This window comes from Spea bombifrons, chromosome 11 (genome assembly GCF_027358695.1).
Source record: "Spea bombifrons isolate aSpeBom1 chromosome 11, aSpeBom1.2.pri, whole genome shotgun sequence".
NCBI lineage: Eukaryota > Metazoa > Chordata > Amphibia > Anura > Pelobatidae > Spea > Spea bombifrons.
In genome coordinates, this window is record NC_071097.1 from 16,684,261 (window position 1) to 16,705,971 (window position 21,711).

Here is a 21,711-nt window from a genome sequence, read left to right on the forward strand (position 1 = left end):
GAACTATAACAAAAATAACATCTTTCCAATTCACAGACAATTAATGTCAAAATTGTGTTTAGATATTTGTGATTTACAGATACGTGCATTCTAGCTGCGTACAAGTTATTTACAGATCTGTATCTGGTGGGCTATCGCTGTAAACATTTCAGTAAAACATTTATACAAAACATTTTAAAAAATAATAAAAATAATAACCCACATTTTTGGCAGATGCTTTGATTGTAAGAAACCTTTTTTTTTTTTTTTTTCGGTCAACAAATTGAACTCTTTTGTGAAGATGAATAATGTATTATTACTAGGTCGGGACTGGTCATCAGGTCACAGGGCAAAAGCCTGAAAGGCTGGTGCCCAACCGTGCTTCTCACCTACATTTGCCAATGAATCAGGTAGTAATAAAAGGCCAAATAGTGCCTGATTTGATGGTTAATTTTTCAACTTCCTGAAGCATTATGAATTGCTTGAAATGCTGCTGTTCCTCTGAGACTCTCAAATTTAAAGCTTTTATAACGAAATGCAGTATTGGAGATATTTAGTCACGTCAAATTTTGTCTCCGTCTCAAATGTGCTGGTCCACCTAGGGGGCCTCTTAAAATATCCCCAGATGAGTCTGACATTATGTTGAGATAACAAAAAGAAGGTTATTTGTCATTTTGGTTTTCTCCTTAATGTACTTAAAGGTTGATTGTTTCTAGGCAACTGTAGTATTTCAGAGTACAGTCCACCTACAGCCACCCATATCTGGCAATTCATTCTTACGCATGTGAAACAGCAACGTTTTAAAGATCTTAATACACAGTGACGGCCCATTGGACAGTAGTAAGTGTTATTGAGTGGGATAGGTGTGATGAGAGTGAGGTCCTCTTAAGCTAGATGTGATGGACAGGCTGAGCAATGAAGACGGACAAGATTAACCGGGCCCCATTGTTTTCAACAAGAAAATACAGCAAAACAGTAGGTTTTAAAAAAAAAATTAAAACAATAAAAGGAATATGTTTATTTAAAATTAGTAGATCCTATAAAATCTGAGAAAGTTTTGGGTGAAGACGTCTATGTGGGACAGTATCGGTTTTTATTTGTTAAGTGCAAACATTTGAGCTCTATTACTTGAATGCACAGCATGGGATATAATATGGTTCCTTTGGTATTTTAGGTCATTAAACATTCAAAAGAACAAACAAAATGCTTAACATGCTAGAAAGCGAAATAAAAGAGGAACAGCGCCATTAAGATTCCGTGTATCCAACAGGAGATCTGTTATTAAAAATGACTGATAATTCAATTACATTAACACACAGCAGAATGGGTTTATCTGGTGAATGAGCCGGGCCGGGCCATGAACTGTAATGGCAGCTTTTTCCCCAGATATTTTTGGATAAGGCTAAATATCACATTCAAACAATCTCTGACCTCCAACAATATATATATATATATATATATATATATATATATATATATATATATATATATATGTAAACTATTTTTAGAGCAGAATACCTCCGTTTACAGGCTGCAGACAAAGGCAGTTTGGAATCATGCAGAGAAAATTCCCTTCAACCGTGTTGGACAATAACAACAATGCCAGATTGCTGACAATACGGGGAAACCGGGAATTACAGCTCATTTTATTGTGCATTCCTTTACAAGCTGCTGCTCTGAAAATGATAGGTTTTTATGTTTTTATTTGTGCATGGTGAGGAGTATGACATTGGAGTCTGTTCAGTAGCATTAAATCCAATAAACTCCAACAGGGAAAGCAGTACACTGCTCAACAAGAATTAGTCACATAGAAATTACATTCATCAAAGCAAACCTGCAGGCAGCTAAAAGAGATCCAACTAATTGAAGAATTACGTTCAATTAAGCTAAACTAGCTGTAAAACGGGTCCAGATCCACTTGATACAAGAGACAAAAACAATATTTACAGATACATTTAATCTAATAAATTATCGTATTTATAATACAATAAATATATTCGGACACAATTTGTGTACGGTTTTACCGTATTGGCTCGGATATAGGCCGCAACTTAAAAGTTTGGTGCTTTTTTAAAGAAAAAGTTTTTCTTTAAAAAAGCACCAAAAAAACATGCTGCCACTCTGTCCCCGCCCCCAAGATATGCTGCCACTGTCCCCCCCCGCGAGATATGCTGCCACTGTCCTCCTCCTCCCCCCCCGAGATATGCTGCCACTGTCCTCCCCCCCCCCCCGAGATATGCTGCCACTCTGCCCCCCCCCGACTTACCAGAGCAGACTCCCGGGTGTCTTGCGGGGCCGGCGGGCGACATCTACGCAATACGCGTATACAAATTCCGGTGCCGGCACTCAGCGGATGTGCCGGCACCGGAAGTTGTATACGCGTATTGCGTAGATGTCCCCCGCCGGCCCCGCAAGACACCCGGGAGTCTGCTCTGGTAAGTCTTGGGGGCAGAGGTAAAACGTATCGTGCGGACGGTCACCAGCTGCAGCGATGCGGGTAAACAACCTCCGCTGCCGGAGGTCACATGAGACCCTCTTGAGAACTTGTTTATTTTTTTCAAAAGATGTCACCATCTTGCCAGAGGCAAGATTTCTCGCAGTGGCACTTGTGACCCCTCTCCGGAGCTGCCACAGTGCATCCTGGGGTGGGTTTTTTAGTGTTGCTGAAGGCCTCACTATCGAGGCATTTCAGCGACACCGTTTAAGATCAGGAGGATCTACAGTGTATGGCTGAATGCCTCAACATTATAGCATTACGGCAATACTGTTTCAACGAAGAACGCGATCTTATGTAACTTTCTAACATTGTTTAATCCAGTGTTTATGGCCCATGCAGCATAATATTGTATATGCAGATGCTGCAAATGGTGCCAGACATTCTATTCATAAGCCAGATATTGCCAAAATGGACTCAAATGCTGCCTTATTACTGGCAATACGTGGCTTCAAGCATGGGGTAGTGAATTCTGGTGAGCTGAGAAGAATGACATTACTGCAAGCTGTACATATGAAGGGAACCAGGAAATAATGACCTATGCAAAACCTGAGGTAAGTTTTCAAACTCACTGCTTCACCTAACACCTATCTATAAAGCACATATTAGCAGGTACTCTTTCATAGCTAAACCATCAATACAAAAAGTGAATTTCCCTTTAAGAGCGGATATTTCCATTAGCTTTGATTGTAGCATTTTTTAGTGGTTGTCTAGAAGCCAGGAATGGTGCATGGTTTAAACGTGACGGCACATGGGGGCACAGAGATTAAACACAGCTCTGATTTCTGGACCCCGGAGAGGTGTATATTTTCAAACCACTGTTGCCCAAACGACAGCATCCCCTGTTTCTGTATTGTGCTGTATTGTTTCAAAACGGATCATTCACTTTTTTTTCCCCAGATCATTAATTTTACATTTCTAGACATTAAATTACTATGCCGCTCAATCAGTGTTATTGTTACGGATATAATAGCTTAAGAGCTCTGTGGCAGCAGGTGACAATATGCAAGTTTAATCATCTTCCTTCTCCTTACTCCACCCTTACAAAGGATGCATGAGCCAATCAACAACCGCTTGTCACATTATCCAAACACTATATGGTACAGACTATATGAACCCATGATATGGTTTTTATCCACCCTATGTGTACAACTATGGGAGTAGTCACTTTAATGTCCTGTTCGCCATCCTCTCCATTAAGTTAACCTCCCCCTATTGTTTAGTTGTTGATTTTAATTTTTTATTTTAATTTATCTACCCTAAACACTATGAAGGCGACGTAATATGGTTCTGGATTTGAAGCTTTAGAATGGTGGACGGCTTTGTGTATTAAAGGAAGTTATACCACACTACACACCCCTTTTACATTCATGAATATTTATTTTTAAATGTTAATTAAGAGGCTATGCTAATGGTATTTAGTGTTGCACAACTGTAATAGATATTCCTGGAAAATCCTAGTCGTCATTTCGCTGCTATGTTTCTGAGAAAGGAAGAACCAGAACAACGATGGAAACGGGGATCTCCAGTTACAAAAAAGTTATATTGATCCTAATTTTAGAATAAATGATCTCACAACTATTACGATTTTATGGTAAGATTACAGTTTACTTGATAAAATACAGTAATTGAGCAAACATTTCATGCAAACGCTGATCAGATGCTTCCATTAGAGGCAAACTTCTGAATGTAACATGGGTGGAGGGAGTAAAAAATAATGAAAATAAATATTTTTCTCTCAATGAAAGCACATTGTATTACACCTTGAGAAGGGTGCTAGTTTTGCCGAAACCGGTCGGGATTTTTTCACCTAGTGCCGCTTTTTATTATTTTGTCCAATAAAGGATATATTTTTAAGAGACAGGCTACTAGCAATTATTTTGCCTGTTTGCAACTCATATGAGTTCTTTGAGAACCCCTACGTAGAATCCTATATGGAACTTTTGTTCTCAGCTACCTTACTGTGGCTACACATAGGACTTCACCATCTAATTTTCCAACGTGCACATATGGATCATCAGACGGCACCGTGACAGGATACAGCATAGGAGTTGCAGCAATTGTAGTACGGATAAACAATAGCACGAAGAAGCTAAGCCCTTTATATTCATATTGCATATACTGCCGGTTGATACAGTGTTCATAATAGTTCACCGCAGTTGTGACTGTTCTGATACATGGTTACTATAATTCATGCAAGTGACAGTCTTTCAGAATTTTATGTACAATTCGGCATCCTCTAAAATAATTTTACACACTGTTATACTGTGAAATATTCATTTATTCTTGGTTCCTGGATTTTAGTTACTCGCTTGTTTTCGGGTAACTTTATGGTTTTATGATATTGTATTGTATTTGTAGCAGGAATCCCCTATAAGGGTATTTGTATCGAGAGAGGGTTTTTTTTTTGTCTACACTTATAAAAGCAACAGTAACACTTAAACAGATAATGTTAGGCAGGTTGGATATATTTAGCTTTACTGTTCTGTTTAATGGCAAACAGGGGGCTGTCCCTGGTCTATTCTTAAATCTGTGGTCAGGAACCAATTTAAATGCTGCCAGCTTAAGGTTTCTCATAGCAATAAAGGACAGAACAGTCTCTGACCCTCTCTGTGTGCTATTTAATGTAAAATCTATTTCTATTTAATAGAATGCTAGCTTCCATACATAGATCTGTGGGGTTTATTATTTATTATATGTTTTTCTTATTCTAGTTTTCTTTTTGTATTCTGTCTGGAATATTATTGATCTGTTTATGCACTTTGTATTTTGACTTCTTGAAAGTAAACAGATATCTTGAACCAAAGATAAGACCAAGGATTGGTTAAAGTTTCCATCTACAGCATCAACAAAAGACATTTTATTTATTGACAAATTCTTTGATATTGATAAATATATTTTTTGCTGCTTACAGATGTTCAGAATGTGCAAGTACTTTTATTGCACCTTATGAGTTATGAGCGATATTTGTTATAATAAATGTGGGTACATTAATTGCTGTTCTCTGTTATAAAATACATTAGAACAAATGCAAATGCTGTTAAATAAGTGGCCAATCAGGAAAACACGTCCAGGTGCATGTTGGGATGTACCCTATTTGAATATATTGCAATATGGTGCGTTATTACAGCTTTATACTGCTGATGTTTAGCTCTTGTTTAAGGAATTATTTTGGTTCACCGTGTGCCATTGCCTTTTCTGCTCGGTTCGATACTCAGCTCTTAAGTCGTTTCACAATGTAACGTCTGAAACTCCACTCCAGAGTAAACACGTTATTATTATCTATTTATTTGATATATTGCGCCATCTTATTCCACAGTGCTTTTTACAAACATGGACAAAAACTTTTAACACAATCTAAATACAAGCGAAGAGCCAGATTACCATGTTTGTCTCTCAATATATAGATCTGGGCCATGGTATTAAACTGCACCATGAACTGTTTAATAACTACAGATTACGGTCACTTATCTTCTGAGCGGATATTACTGTTCTGTATATAATGGCTTAGTAGAATAAAAATGAACACTGACAAGTTATTGAATGTAAATTAATAAGGTTGTGTGAGATCTGCTATATGAAAATGAAACGGTAACTTAGTCCAAAGATGTTCACACAATAAATCATACGAGTACAATGAGTACAAGACATTTAATATTGTTTATGAATGAACAGGCTCATGGTAACTTTAAACCTACATTAAACTGATCTCTGCTCATTAAAGCTACCTGACTCCAGACTTTTACACACACTAATTATATACACACACACGCACACACACGCACACACACGCACACACACGCACACACACGCACACACACACACAGCTAATCTGCATACAGATCTTAGAGCAGGGCTTGACAAATTTGTTGTGAATCTAGGCGCCAGCTAAAAAAGTTAGGAGCCAGGATTTTTTTTAAACTAACAGTTGGTCAGGAGTGATCTGGTTATCATCAGCCCACTTACTAAACTCACAGCATTTGACCTGGAAGCACCCTGGACTTTCAGGTCAGTGCTGTTTTTTGTTTGTTTTTTTATTTTATTTTTGATATATATATATTTTTTACTCTTTCAATGCTGATGTTCCATTGGAGCACAGCATTGACTGATATTTAGTCCCCACAAGCTTGTGGGGACAAAAGTTAACCCCTGCAATGCCACGAATGTGTCACACACAATTGTGGCATTGAAGGGGTTAACGCTGCACTTTTGCTCTCATGGAGCAATCAGGCAGCAAGGGAGGGTTGGAGCTGGGACGCAATTGCTGGTCTATAGACCAGCCATTGCAGGGAGGAGTCTCTTTGATGACTGCTGTAGGCTTCCATGCCTACAGGAGTCATCAAAGGGCTTGTGGGGGGCTCGTTTTTGCTGTTGCTGGTCTGGACCACCAGCAGCAGAGCCCTGTACAAAACGGGAATTAACCCCTAAAATGCCACAATTGCGGCATTGAAGGGGTTAACGCTGCACTGTCGCTCCCTAGACGCCACCAAAATTCTCAGTCGCCATGGTGACCTGGTGCCTGGGATTTGTCGAGCCCTGTCTTAGAGGCAGGTGAGACAAGGAACAGTAATATATATATTTTTTTTCATTCCCTCAAAGTTTTTACTCCTGATCTTTCTGAATTTTGTAAACTAAAGTCAAATGGATGTTCAACTTGTGCATTACGAGAAAATGCATATCTATTTCTTTGAAGGGGTGGAACAGCCTTCCACCAGAAGCAGTACAATGGGGGAAATTGTGTGTATCCTGCACGAAACCAAGAACCAAATACATTTTGAGAGTCGTACTTAATCCCCTGCAGATATATTTGTGAAAGTGCTGGCCCCGCATAATGTATAGTTCATTGATGTGACGTTTAAATATGCTTTATGTAGGAAAATCCAAGTTATTCTTAGAGAAGACACCTGTTTGGATTTGCCCTTCATAAGATAAAGTCAGGGTGATAAAACGGCACGTCTCCTGCAAACCCTTTTGTTTCATTTATTCAACACACAACTACACAAAAGCAGATTTAGACAGGGGAGGAAGAATGTCTCCTTTCTGAACAATAGAAGAATACTTTCATCAATTTGTGTAACGTAAATTCAATGAAGTCTGTGCAAAACAGACTTAATTGTGCATTTTACTAATGAAAGTGTGGAATGTTCATTTAAATCTACTTGACATCATATAGACGAGGCACTTTTACACTACACTTCTAGTTGTTTGAAAAACAAAACAAACAACTAGAAACAAAAGTACCATTACATAAGTTATGGTGGGTAAAGGTGATGGAAAACCCTTCCACTTAAAATTAAGGGGGTAGTAGAAGTATTATTAAACACTCATCTACCGACACCAGACAAGCCAGAAGGCTTGTTTTTTTCCCCCCAGAAATCTCATGGTGCTGCCACAAGGGATTCTGGGTAGGCGCATGCAAATAAGGTCAACAATAATCACCTTTTGCCTCTATATCCACTTTATACTCAAAAGCAAAATACATCTAATAGGCAAGCTTTATGAAAGCATTCACAACAAAACCTCAAGCTGCCCCTTCACAACCCATAATGAAGTTTAATTTCATTCCAACCCAAAATCATCAGCTGGAGAAATTAAAATCTTTAGGGGTTAAACTGGCTTTCAGAATAAATAAATGACATATATACAGCATGGCAACATACATAAGTGCAGATATGCCCTGCTAGGATGGTGGAACAAGTTTAAATAAGTGTTAAGTATTAAATAAATGTTAAGTATTTAAAGCCTTTTTTAATGCCTGAAAGGTGCCAGAACCCAATTCCTTGCCTTTTTTTGGCACCAAATGGGTAAGCTGAACATGTCCATGGCACTGAAAGGGTTAAGCAGGAAACGTATCATAACTGCCATGCACAGAAACAAAGCCCATGAGGGAAAACTAATGAATTAAACACAAAAACCCTAAGTGCCCCTGGCTACAAAGGGAAGCGTCTGCCATATGGTACCCATGTCAACATAAGTGAGGATTTCATGCTTAGTATTCCAGCGCCGCAGCATGGGCCGCTCGGGTGAGCCCTGACAGCTGAATCTTGTCACTCAGTTTATTCTGCACCTGATCCCAAATTCAGAGCGCGTGCAGCAAGGAAGGGAATACGTTCATTGAACAAAAATGCTAACGTGGATATCAGATCTGAACGAATCTCTTCTGGATATCAGATATGGGCTCCTGAGTGTCTCGGGTGCCTTTAGATTGCAGGGTAACTTTGGCAACCACGAAGGCTGCGTCTGAAACAATCTGTGAACAGGGAACGTGCGGTATATCATCCGCACTTTGCGACAAACATATTTTCCACCAGAGCTCTCGCATGGTAAGAGCCACGTAACAAGGGAACAAAAAGCAAGCAGCCGTCTTACTGTATAGGGCTGATACTACAATAGATCCAAAGATTAGAGAGAAGAGAAATGTGAAAAGAATGGATAAGAGAGGGCGGAAGAACTGAAGCATTTGTTCATTTCCGGTCGTGACCTTGCTAAGGATTTTGTTACCGTTATGCTGTGGAAAGCCAACGGGGTTCATGGCCCGTTTTCCTGAAGTTACGTAATACGTAGAATATAAAATCAAACTCGGTTTGGGTGTTTGTGCAATCTGAGCACAGGTACAGTGTATGATGTGTACTCTTACCCAACAGCTGCCAACCGACGAGAAATTTGGGAGCCCAAGGCTTTGCCGATCAGTGATCCGTGCACATTATGCCGCATCAGTGGTGTGGAATTTTTTTAAAAATCTACTTGTCCAAGAGACTAAAATGGTAGCCCAATCTACTTGTCCTTCATAACAATCCATTTGTCCTGATCATCAAAAAATAATTTTAATCAAAACTGTATTTAAATAAGGGCTATGTATTAAATAAATTAATTAACCACTAAATAATGTTATATTAACACAATTAGGTCGGTTATTTGGCATATTATTTTTTTTGATTAAACAGAAAAAAAACAATATATACATTTTTCGTTTTATTAAAAAAAATGTAACCTCGAGTACAATTGATGGTCCGGGTACGTCACATAAAAACATTCCGTTAACGTCAACTGACGTGCCAGGACCGTCATGGATTTAAACCAGGGCTCGACAAATCCCAGGCGCCAGGCTGAGGTGTTTGTCAGCCTGTTACATTCACAAAAAATTGCCCGCGGGGCCCTGCTGCTGCTGCTGTCTGCCCAGGAGTCTGGGCCACTCAGAGCCCGCCCCCAAGCCTGTGATCACTCCCACGGAGTGATCCTGTAGGCTGAAAACGTGGTTGCAGGAAAACCAGCAATCGCGTTTTCAGCTGCCACAGGCAGCTTCAGAAAAGGGGATTCAGTGTTGATTGGGTCCCCACACAACATCCCCCTGCGGCATTTAGGGGTTAATTCCAGTTTTGTACGGGGCTCTGCTGCTGGTGGTCTGCCTGGAAGCCCAGGTAGACCAGCAACAGCAAAAACGAGCCCCCACAAGCCCTTAGATGACTCCTGTAGGCATGGAAGCCTACAGCAGTCATCAAAGAGACTCCCCACCCATGTAATGGCTGGTCTATAGACCAGCAATTGCGTCCCAGCTTCCAGAGGCAGCTTCAGGGACAGGGGAGAGGGTTCTTCGGTCTCCACGTGAGTGTGTACACCAGGCCCAAATTTTTTTTTTAAACTGTATGGTCTGATGGGGTAAATTGAAAATGCTCCCAACAACATTTCCCAAATGTGGCCCCCCAAATAACCTGACAACTCAATGCATGGGGGGTATATACTCAGGAGATGTTGCTGAACACATATTGTACAAAGTGTGTGGGAAAAATACACACAAAAATACTACTGCAAACTTTGACAAAGGCTGGTGGTAAAATGTGTGCATGCAAAGAGTAAAAATACCAGCATTTGAAATACCCTGGAGTGTCTAGTTTTCAAAAATATATTGTCTTATTGGGCACATGGAATTGGCCAGGCTGAAAGAGGTACCAAATAGGGCATGGGCACAAGATCACCAAATGTCAAAGTTCAACATTGAAAAATGTACAGCCTGGCAAACCCATGCATGGGTGGTATCACTGTACTCAGGAGATATGACTGAACACATTTTGGGGGGCAGAATGGCATGTCTGGGGGGGCAGATATTGCCCGCACCAGGGCTAAATGAAAGAAGAAAAACATCTGCCCGCCGCCCAGAAATGCATGTCCCGGGCGTTGGGCGATATAAAATTGCACATCCCTGCTGCATGTTAATACATTTCTCTGGTGTCAGTCTTTTAGCAATAATTTTGCAGAGATTGTGTGATGGCTTAATAAGCAAAAGGTGCCAAAAAATGATCTGAATTAAGAATGGTGCATATTGAACAAAACTAAAGTAGCTTATGTTTTTGGTTTTCAATGACTGGATGGATGAACTTACGTGGAAAGAAACAAAGCAAAACTGTCAGAACTTTTAGTAGTCAAGGCTGTAAATGACTACACAGATCAATATAAAGGAACAAATATAACGCCATTGTACAGCGCTACAGAATATGATGGTGCTATATAAAGCAATAATAATAATAATAATATTAGGATACGGCAGCACATTTTAGGAGCTATGGATTTCTGGCATCTCACACGGTTTAGCATAATCTATTTCAACCACTAGGGAAGCATACGTTGAAAGCAGTGGGACGCCAATGCCTGTACATATATAAATACATTCAGTAGTGAGTTAAACAGTATTTTAAAGTTAACATGCTTCATTGTAAGGTGCAAAAAGGGATAACCACCATTTTAATCCTGAAACAGAATTATATTTCTTAAATTATTGTTATTAAACACATATAACATGAAAACGTAGATTTCCACATTTTTAAACATTTAAACATTACATTACATTTAAAAATTACACCTTAACATGAGTTTCTTTTGAGAGAAAAAAAAAAAAAAAAAAAAAAAAAAGATCGCTGCAAAAAAATAAACTCTAGATGGATGATTTCTAATGAAAAATGTGCCAAATAGTAATATATTTTAGTGTCTGATTTTTGCACGTCTTAACAAAAGAATAAATGAATTACTTAAACATGCAAATTGCCCAAAGAAAAATGCTTTAGTGGACAACACTGTCAAACATTGCTAATTTTAAATTCACTTGATTTCAGACTCGTGGCTTCTTCAACCGTTTGCAATGATGTTGCTATTTTGTAAATGCATTAGGGGGTTTTATAGCAGTGTGATAATGGGGTGTGAACACCATACGACCAGACAACGCGTTTAACTACACAAAGTATTTAAGCATTAGGGAAAGTAGTATAGCTAAAACCGGGGATTATGCTACAGAGCTAACAACGCGTATCTACCAGGCTGCAGATGATTTAATGAACATATAGCAAAGTACAATAAACTGCAGCGTCCCAATTACAGAGCATTTACAGCCCTAAAGATTATTCATGCTTCTCAAGCTACAGGATCTCCACTTCATCTTTATTTCAGTGTAAACTCAATGTGCATCTAAGCAAACGACATAGCGGACAGAGAAAGACATTCCTGTTGATTTTGCAAAATACAAATGACTTTCATTAGGAACAGTGTGTGAGGACGCATCTTGCTCTACACACTAGCTAATTGCCTATAAATGTGTAAAGATAGAACACCATATTTTTCTCTGACAACCCATTTGCCAAGTCATGGTGTAATAATAAAGGTTATTTAAAAAAAAAAAAAAACTGGCACAGTACTGAGTTTGCATGAGATTTCCTGCCAAATGACAGATTCAGACATTATATTCCAAGGCGTAGTGTTCGCAGAGTAGCATGGTGTCAATTAAATGCAATGCACCACAGGCCATGCTACATCACCAAAGGATCCTGGGGAGCTTCAGAACAGGTCACCTGGGGACACCTCCGTCTACCATGACTAATGTAACCAGCATGCACAGATTGTACTCCTGTTCAGTGCAGAGCAGTGAATCAGCATCCTTTATGATCTTTTACCCTTGCGTGTTACAGATCAGTAACAAATCCACAGAAATCTATACAGCCGAGGAGTTTATTACCATTAACGCCGACACCTATGTGACCAAATCACAATCAGTCTCATATTTGGTAGGCTAAAAACAATTGTTTATTATTAAGGGTTGTTGTTAATATGACATGCATAAAAATAATTCATACAGCCTAGTAATTTACGTTTATTCACGTGTTCACCTTTTGGACCACCACACCACATTGATATACCCAGGGCTCCTCTGCGCTCACACACGAGAAGCATTGGAAAGGCTAGAAAAAAATCCACTTGTCCTGCTTATCCACTCGTGTTTCTACTCATCACAGACAGCGTCCACACTGTTCCAAACTCACGTTCGATAGTGACGTTTGGCGAGTTGTGTTATGTTATATCTGGTAATTGTTTCCATTATTACAACTTTCACTATATCCAACTTACTACTTGTAGAATTGATCCTTCTGTAAGTAAATTGGTACTTTTTGGCAACTGCTGCATGGTCTCAGCAAGCACTGCCATGGTTACTAAAGAACTTATGTACTTACATTAAAACACAGGAACATCCACTTTTAGAAGGGGCATATCGTATGGACTTGGATGTGGTTGAACACATCTCAATGTGTGCAGTATGCTTACCACCAGTCCTGGCACTGGTTAGGCAACTACTGCCCTGGGCGCATGTGCAGAAAGCATCTCCATTGATCTCTATGGGATGGTTTCCCTCTGCCTCTGATTGGCAGCATCAAGCTGCCAATCAGTGGCAAGATTCCTCAGACAATGGAGGAGGAGGGTGGCTTCATAGCTGCTGCTGCTTTTAACTTTATTTAGTATTTGAAGGACGCATATTAACCCCTTTGTGACTGGACTGGTTTTAAAGTTTTGTACCCTGCTAAATAAATTCTAGAAATATATTTGTCCTGAGTTTAGAAATACACCATGTTTTTTATGGGGTTTTTTTGCAAGTTATAGGGAAATTAGTACAAGTAGCACCAGCCAATTCAATTTATCCCAAACAAGACATACCACAGTATTTCAAATGATTGTATTTTAACACTTTTCTTGCACTAATCCTGCCACCAGCCATACACAAAATGACTACCACAAACTTTGACAAAGGCTGGTGGTGGAATTAGCGCATGGAAAGGGTTAAAACCACCATTGCAGCCAGTGACGGTATTCTCGCCTAGGGTAGCAGGCCCAGTGGGACCAAGCCCCAGGTGTCAAGTCACACAATGGCCGGTTACAAGGGAAAGGTTTGATCTCCCCAACCGGCCTATTTACACTTTGACAGTTATGCCGGCTGAGCACATCCTCCATAGGCCTCATTAAAAAGCACTCTGCACCTTTAAGACTTGGCTCGCTGGGATATGACATTTCTTGACGCTCAAATTCTTAAAGGTGCACAGCGCCATTATTGTACCCGTACACCTTGGACGGCCCCAAACATATTGCACAGGTTTTGATGCATAAGAGCTTGATATAGTGTACTCTAAATGCTCCAGTATTTTTTTAACCTTAGACTGAGGGATATTTTATAGGCCTGATTAGTGAAAATTCCTTAAAATGGCACATCTATAAAAGCTTTGTGGTAGCTTTTGCATAATGTTTTTAAACAACTTCATATTAGCCATTTGCAAGTGTTATAGCTCTTTTATCTTGGTCCAATCTACTAGACAAACATACTGGCTTGTTTTAAACAACAGAATGGCTCAGTCTGAATCACCCAGCCTGACACTGACTAATAATGCCTATGGAGGTATGGATGTCATTGTGCAAGCAGGGATTCATTAGGATAACCATAAAGAATCAGTTTAGTGTGGTGTTTGAGCAGGGAAAGTCATTACCCAGGGAATGTTCTGGGTAATGCTAGCCTACCTTACAGCTTTCTACGCGTACGAGTATTTTTTTTACATGGTACTTCCTCTAGAAAAATCTACTTTTTCAATTTATAAAACTTTTTAACAGGAATAAAAATACAGCAATGAATAACTGGGGTTTGAGTTCACAACTAAAGGCTTGTTTTAAAACACTTGTTATACATTTTGATATGGGCCAATTAATTTCACATATGACAGTTCTTTGTACAAGAAGTTATCCACACCGAGAAACAACTGCCCTTCTAATACTGAATGTTTACAATAAACTGAAACTGAAATGAAGCAAAGTCCAGAAAGGTTTCAGTGGCTAAGAAAATGAGACATTGAACTCTATTAGTTCTTTAAATCATAAAGCCGAAAATAACACTAGCTGTATTTTGTAAAGCATTGTTTTCTTACTTGAAGATTATGCCAAACAAATTGTAGAGACAGTCTAAGTCTGGAATTTGTTATACTGGACAGCAGAAGATCAAAGTGACCAGATTTCTTGTGTCAAAGGGTTAAGGTACACTGTCTTCCGCCAATGAACGATAGCAGCAAAAAAATACATTTGGAAAAATTGCCAAACGCAACAGACTCTGCAGAACTAACTTGAAATTTTATAAGAACAGTCAATAAACTGTAACTAAATAGAAATAACTGATGCCCCCCCCAATCCTCATTTGGTCTGCAGACACACTAGCCTTCTGTACCAGTGACACAGAACGGGCATTGCTTTCTTACAAGACTGAGCCTTCAAGTACCTATGCAATTCCAAAACAGAGGAATCCCAGGAGGCAAATACCCTCGGCATCTAAAACATACGGCTTTGTTTAATTTGTATTTAGCTCTCCAACCTTTAACTTTCTTTCTATTTCAGCATTTCTGCTTTGGAACAAACGATATACCAATTAGTTGGGACTGAAAAATGCCCAACTGCTCTCCTCAATAAATCGCTGATAAACATTTGATGACTACAGTTAAGACTTGTTTTAAAAATCATGTCTCCCTTTATCAAGCAAGAATTATTACTTATTTTGGGAATTTAAGGGTGTTATGATTCATAACAAATGAACATATCAAATGCAGTCAAGTGCACTCAAAAAAACAAATTTGGAGTATTTTTTGGGGGGTATCCTAGCTAAAATCTTATGAGAAATATATGACCAAAATTAGGCATCTTACACATTTATATAGAAGAACATAGATATTTATGACACAACACTTGCAACAATGTATACAGTGCCCTTCCAGCTCCAGCAGAAAGTTTGTTTTTTCTGATGATCTGTATTCTGTTTTATAAATATAATATATATATATAGGTCTATTTTTTAAATTAAATTTAAACAGAAAGTGTTTTGCTTAACAAAATGGCTAATTGACACCCTGTTCTGGCCATACATCACTCATCACCTCTACAATGCAAACAAAAAAATGTGTGAGAGAGTGTGCGCATGCATATGTAGTGTCAAATACACTATGTTTGGGTTGTTATTTGGTCAAGGATTGGTCCTGCTTCTGTAAACAAATGTGCCCTGACACCAGAAACAGATCCATGCACAATATAAAAGCTATTTCTTAATTGATTTAAAACTGGAGGTTCCTATTATCTACTGATGGCACGCAGAAGAGACCTGTGTGAACATTAGATTGCTCTGCAAAGATGTAGGGGGATTAGATTGTTCTGCTAATATATAAAAAAAGCCTACTGAGAATATTTAGGATTTCAGAGAGGGTAACCTAAGTGGCTAGCCAATTATTTGACAGTTATTAGATGGTCGTTTACTCTATTGAGAGATCTTACCTTTTATTTTGACAGTAGGAGAGTTGGGTCCAGCTGACTGTTTCCTCCATCCTCTCCAGTTCTGACACAGACTTTCAGCCTCCGAGATAAACGAACAAAGGGAGTCCTCTTCGAAACGATCCGAGTCTTCAAAAGAAAACCTTTCCCCATCTTCCCACTCAGCAAACATGAGTTCCATCACAATCAATAGCCTCTGGCGGCTGATGACTGGTGGTGGACTTTGACAAACACTCCAGTTGTAGCTCTACGTCCAAAAAAAATGTTCAGATCAAATTCAGATGAGTCCTTACTTTCTCCGCCAGCTGCAAAAAAAGCGAAAAACAAAGTCCAAAGGTTCTAATGTAAAGATAAAACCTACCTAATTCCCACTGTTGTAACAAGGTCATACAAGATCAATCATACTGGGTTATTGAGTGAGTGTCAGTGTTGCCACTCAAGATGTAGTGCAATCTCTTTTGTGCTTGTTTCAAATTCTAATTCATTCCGTGTAAAAAATATTCAACTTGCTTGGATCTTCAGGCCCTCCACAATGTTCAAATCCCTAACAGCATATATATGCATTCACAAGCCAAAGCTTATCCGATGATAAAATTATTGCATTTTTTTATTTTACAGAGGACTAAAAATTGGAAACAAAATTCATCAATTATGCTATGTTACCTTGTTTTAGGCAAATTCATCTATAAGCCTCTAAGGAGCAAGAATTGGAAATGGATGCAGAGGTTGTGCCATTGGACATGAGGGCTTTATGTAGTTCTGGCTTCAAATCCCTGCTGTGGATGCCGTTATTTGCAACCGATAACCTCCTTTCTAAAACATGATGTAAATAAAGGGGGAACCGATATTATCTGCAGCTCCAAATAGACACGCAATTGATTCTCAAGACACAGTTCAATTGCATCAAACCTTGGGAGAAATGAGATTATAGGAATTGGCAATCCTACAAGAAATGGTGGCAAATGAATACAAATATTGGCAGACTTCAACACTTTGCCGATCTTGTATGTGATGGTATTCCAGGTGTGGAAAGGAAAATAAAAGGACCGACCAGGGAATTCAATTTTCAAGGAGTAAAATGTATTCATGCAAATAATGTCTCTATTGTAGTTCCATGTGACCCTCTGTCCATCCGAGGTGTAAACTGTCAAACGCCGTTCCAGCCGCTGTCTTCCCAAAGTCTTCGCTCCTTAAGAAATGTAAAAAAATAAATATTGGCCCTTTTCCCAGTCCCTTCTTTGTTCTCTTCTTACTTCTGTTTTTTTGTTATTTTGTGTCCTTGGCAATACAGGTTTCAATTCATGAATAAGAAAAAAAATAAGCAAAACAAGGTCGGCCGAAAAGGGCTGGATGCAGGTACTTCAGACCCCCAAGAGGGACGTGACTATGGTCATTCACTTAAACAAAAGCCCCTGCAGCCTTCCTTCTTTGTATGAATCGCCGGGGTGCCTAAAGCAAGTTCTCCAGTCCCTACGTCCTTCCGTCTCTCATATACACCCCCGGGGAAGCGCCGGATGTCCGAGACTCCCCCACCGGTTCGCCAGAGACACAGCACTCCCCGCCGGTCTCAGTTCCCCTCACGGGCTCTACCTGGGGACAGCTCGATCAGCTGATCCCCGCTTCCGCCTGGCTTCTTCCGGCTTCCTGCACCAGAGAGAGCTGACGGTGGGGCTAGACGGACACTAAACAGCCGTCTGGTACACCAGCGGAACTCGATAGTGCCATCTTACCCTGGCATTTCGTTATTCCTGATCAATTGCACTAAAAACAGGAAAAAATAAATAACCGAGTGAAGAGATTATACTATTTACTTGCAGTGACTCAGTATGAATTATGATAACATGCATACGTTTCTAGCGTCCCTTTCTGAGGCCCGAGGTCGCGTCTCCCCGGTATTTGTCATTTCTCGGAGAACGCACCGTTTGCCGGTTATCAATGTATCTGTTTTCCACAGCCCTGGCAGTCACCTTAAGACATAGCTAGTGTTACATCAAATACCAGCCCCCGCCCGCCAAAAATACTTCCAATTTTGAGCCCTCAACCTCTTTTATTTTTACCCTTTACATGGTTATTATGAATTTGCACAGTTTCATTTTCTACTGTGCCTTATTTTATGTAAACATGATTTTGACTATGGCCCCAAATGCTCCCCTTCCTCCTCCCTGTTCCCTCACATAATGTCCCTCTTTTAACATTACCTCGATGTTTTTTGGTGAGTATGAGTGTACCCAAGCGTTCCACAGCCCTAAGAGTCACAATAATGTATAGATACCAGAAAAATGTGTTAAGCAATTAAATTGTGTAAATAAAATACATTATTCTTCTTTTGAATGTGCTTATCGGTTACATAAATAACCTTAGAGGTCACGAAGTGCTGTGTAAATGGTTGGTGATATATAAATAAAAGATAATAATAATAATAAAAAGCCTTGGTAAAGCCCTGCCCCATCTACAAACACAACCTCACCCTGCGTGTTAGGAGGTGTGCTAATGAGCAACTGTGCACTTTAGAAAAAGGGAAATATGGTTATTTCCTAATGTTCCTAGAGGTCTATTTACCTTGGCCGCTACCCTAGAATTGACCCAAAGCAGGGACCCCTGCCTCCCCGTCCTCGGCTGCTCTCCTCTCTAAGAGCCGTGATATAATGTCAATGGTACCAAAATTACTTTGTGTGCACAAATGTTCCTATACATAAAATAATGAGTCCAATTTGGGTATACAATTAGAAAGTTGTCACCCATCCATGCCAAGAAATAATGCCAGTTTTCATGTCTGACCCATTGTCTACCTTCCTATGTTCCATGTGGTCAGCCAGCAATATTAAATATATTAAAAGGTGTGAATTTTAAGCAAGGTCATGAGGGTTGCAAACAAGTCAGGTGTCTTCCTAGAGCGACGGATTACAGAAATAGAAAGTACATTTTAAAATTGTTAAGGAAGTAAGACAGGATGGAGTATTGGCCAATTAGGAACTAATCATTTATTGTGAAATGAGGTCAATGTGGTAAACGAGGATTTTCGTAAGCTAGGTAAACATCAGCAGCAAGTTGCATACGCCATATCTTTTTCTTAGGTTTGACCAGTTTATAGCAGACAGGATGCTACAAATCAGAAATTTAAATTTTTAAGTAGAGGAATTGTGTCAAGAACAGAGATTTGGATGTTTTTTTTTCCTGCAAGAAATCCTATTTGGTGTAATATGAAACTGCACAAAAAAGGCGGATTTCTCAAAATAGAATAGAGATTCTCAGTAAGCAGTTCCAATGTTTTATTAATAGGTATTTTCAACAAAAATTTGAGGTCCACAAAAATATAAGACCAAAAAGATGCCTTTATTAAATGTCACATAAAAAATGAATAAATAAAAAATAATTATGTATACAAAATGCAGGAGGAAAAATGAACACAAATATGCAGAAATGTCACCTGAGTGCCTTAAAGTCCTATTAGATACAAGAGGTGTAAATGGATAATAAAAATAAATATTAACTCAAAGTTGATAAACAGTTAAAAAACTTCAACGTCAAAAGTGCTTGCAGATAGACACTATAAGCTATGTAGAGCAGATGGGAGAGTAAACAATAATACCAACTGATTCTGTTCATACAGCAGGATCCTTGAGCTTAACACCTAACCACAGAGTTGTAATATGGATACAAGACCCAGACCCAACGAGCCTTTCACTAATAAAACGGCTTCATCAGGGGTGACAGCGGTTTCACAGGACAGGTTCCACTCAGAACAGGCCTCGCCATGGTCGACCAAAGAAGTTGAGTGCACATGCTCAGCCAGAAGTTGTCTGGGAATTTGACATATTAGTGCTGCCAACATTGCTGCAGAGGTTGAAGGGGTGGGGGGTCAGCCTGTCAGTGGTCAGATCATATGCCGCACACTGCATCAAATTGGTCTGCATGGCTGTCATCCCAAATGATGCACAAGCCTGCAAACAGTTTGCTAAAGGCAAGCAGACTAAGGGCATGGATTACTGGAACCATGTCCTGTGGTCCGATGAGACCAAGATAAACTTATTTGGTTCAGATGGTGTGTGGCGTGTGTGGTAGCTACCAGGTAAGGAGTGCAAAGACAGGTGTGTCTTCCCTACAGTCAAGCATGGCGGTGGGAGTGTCATGGTCTGGGCTTGCATGAGTGCTGCCGGCACTGGGGAGCTACAGTTCAGTGAGGGAACCATGAATGCCAACATGTACTGTGACATACTGAAGCAGAGCATGATCCCCTTCCTTTCGGAGACTGGGCAGCAGGGCAGTATTCCAACATGATAACGACCCCAAACACACCTCCAAGACTACCACTGCCTTGCTAAAGAAGCTGAGGGTAAAGGTGATGGACTGGCCAAGCATGTCTCCAGACCTAAATGCTATTGAGCATCTGTGGGGCATCCTCAAACGGAAGGCGGGGGAGGGCAAGGTCTCTAACATCCACCAGCTCCGTGATGTCGTCATGGAGGAGTGGAAGAGGACACCAGTGGCAACCTGTGATGCTCTGGTGAACTCCATGCCCAAGAGTGTTAAGGCAGTGCTGGAAAATAATGGTGGCCACACAAAATACATTTACACTGTTATGCAGGCTGTACACACTACTTTACTTTGTAGCAGAGTGTCATTTCTTCACATGAAAAGATATAATAAAATATTTACAAAAATGTGCACTCACTTTTGTGAGATACCGTATATTGTAAACTGGCAAGGACAGGTCCTCTTCTCCTTTTGTGCCAGTTTGCTATTGTTTGTGATTTTAAATTTATCCTACCAACTTTACTAATTGCTAAGCGCTACAGAATCTGCTGGTGCTACATAACTAAATGTTATATAATGTAATCCATAGTACTGCACATTGTTTTTTTGAATAAAATGTATCTATTTCTTCTTTATTTTAAGTACTTGTGTAAAATGATAGTGTCTTATTTTATTTCTGGGTTCACACAGAAACATGGATGCATACCATATGCAAATGTTCGTTACACATTTGCTTGCTTTACACATATATATTTTACTCACACCGTAACACCAATTTGTCCTGATAATGGCTGCAACAAAGGATGGTCCAGTGCACCATGACAAGAAAACAATTAAGAGTGCTCCAATGTTTTTATATCACATTTTGCTAGGACAGCAGAGTAAACAACAGATACATTCAATGGTATTTTTTTATTCACTGATCATGGGAGAATGTGATCAGGTTTAATTGCACTTAGATGAATGTATTTATGCTTTACAAATGACAACATTAATACAAATCTGCATATATATATATATATACAGTAAATCATGAGGCTTTACTACTTGTTTAAAACACACAAGCTCATCTGAAACATCAAGGCATGCCCTAACTCAGTGGTTCTCAACCTTCCTAATGCCGCGACCCTTTAATACAGTTCCTCATGTTGTGGTGACCCCCAACCATAAAATTATGTAATTATATATTGTGAAATATGTGTTTTCCGATGGTCTTAGGCGACCCCTGTGAAAGGGTCGGTCGACCCCCAAAGGGGTCGCGACCCACAGGTTGAGAACCGCTGCCCTAACTGAAGTACAATCCTCATAGTTCACAGTGATGCACATTTCTAATTAAGACGGCTCAATGACTTGATGAAGTCTATTTCTGCAGTATTGCTTTT

General features: G+C 39.6%; 1 protein-coding gene across 4 annotated transcripts in view; it reads right to left on the bottom strand.

Moving 5' to 3' along the window:
• Positions 1 to 16,497, bottom strand: part of ZSWIM8 (zinc finger SWIM-type containing 8) — a 51,757-nt gene extending 35,260 nt beyond the window's left edge. For 3 of the 4 annotated variants that reach the window (XM_053450554.1, XM_053450555.1, XM_053450553.1), the window contains exon 1: positions 16,079 to 16,371. In XM_053450554.1, the coding sequence (XP_053306529.1) occupies positions 16,079 to 16,256 (178 nt within the window). In that variant the 5' untranslated portion in view covers positions 16,257 to 16,371. Of the gene's footprint in view, positions 1 to 16,078; positions 16,372 to 16,436 lie in introns of those variants that run through there. The other variant, XM_053450552.1, reaches the window with a different exon arrangement.
• Positions 16,498 to 21,711: the final 5,214 nt, after the last annotated feature.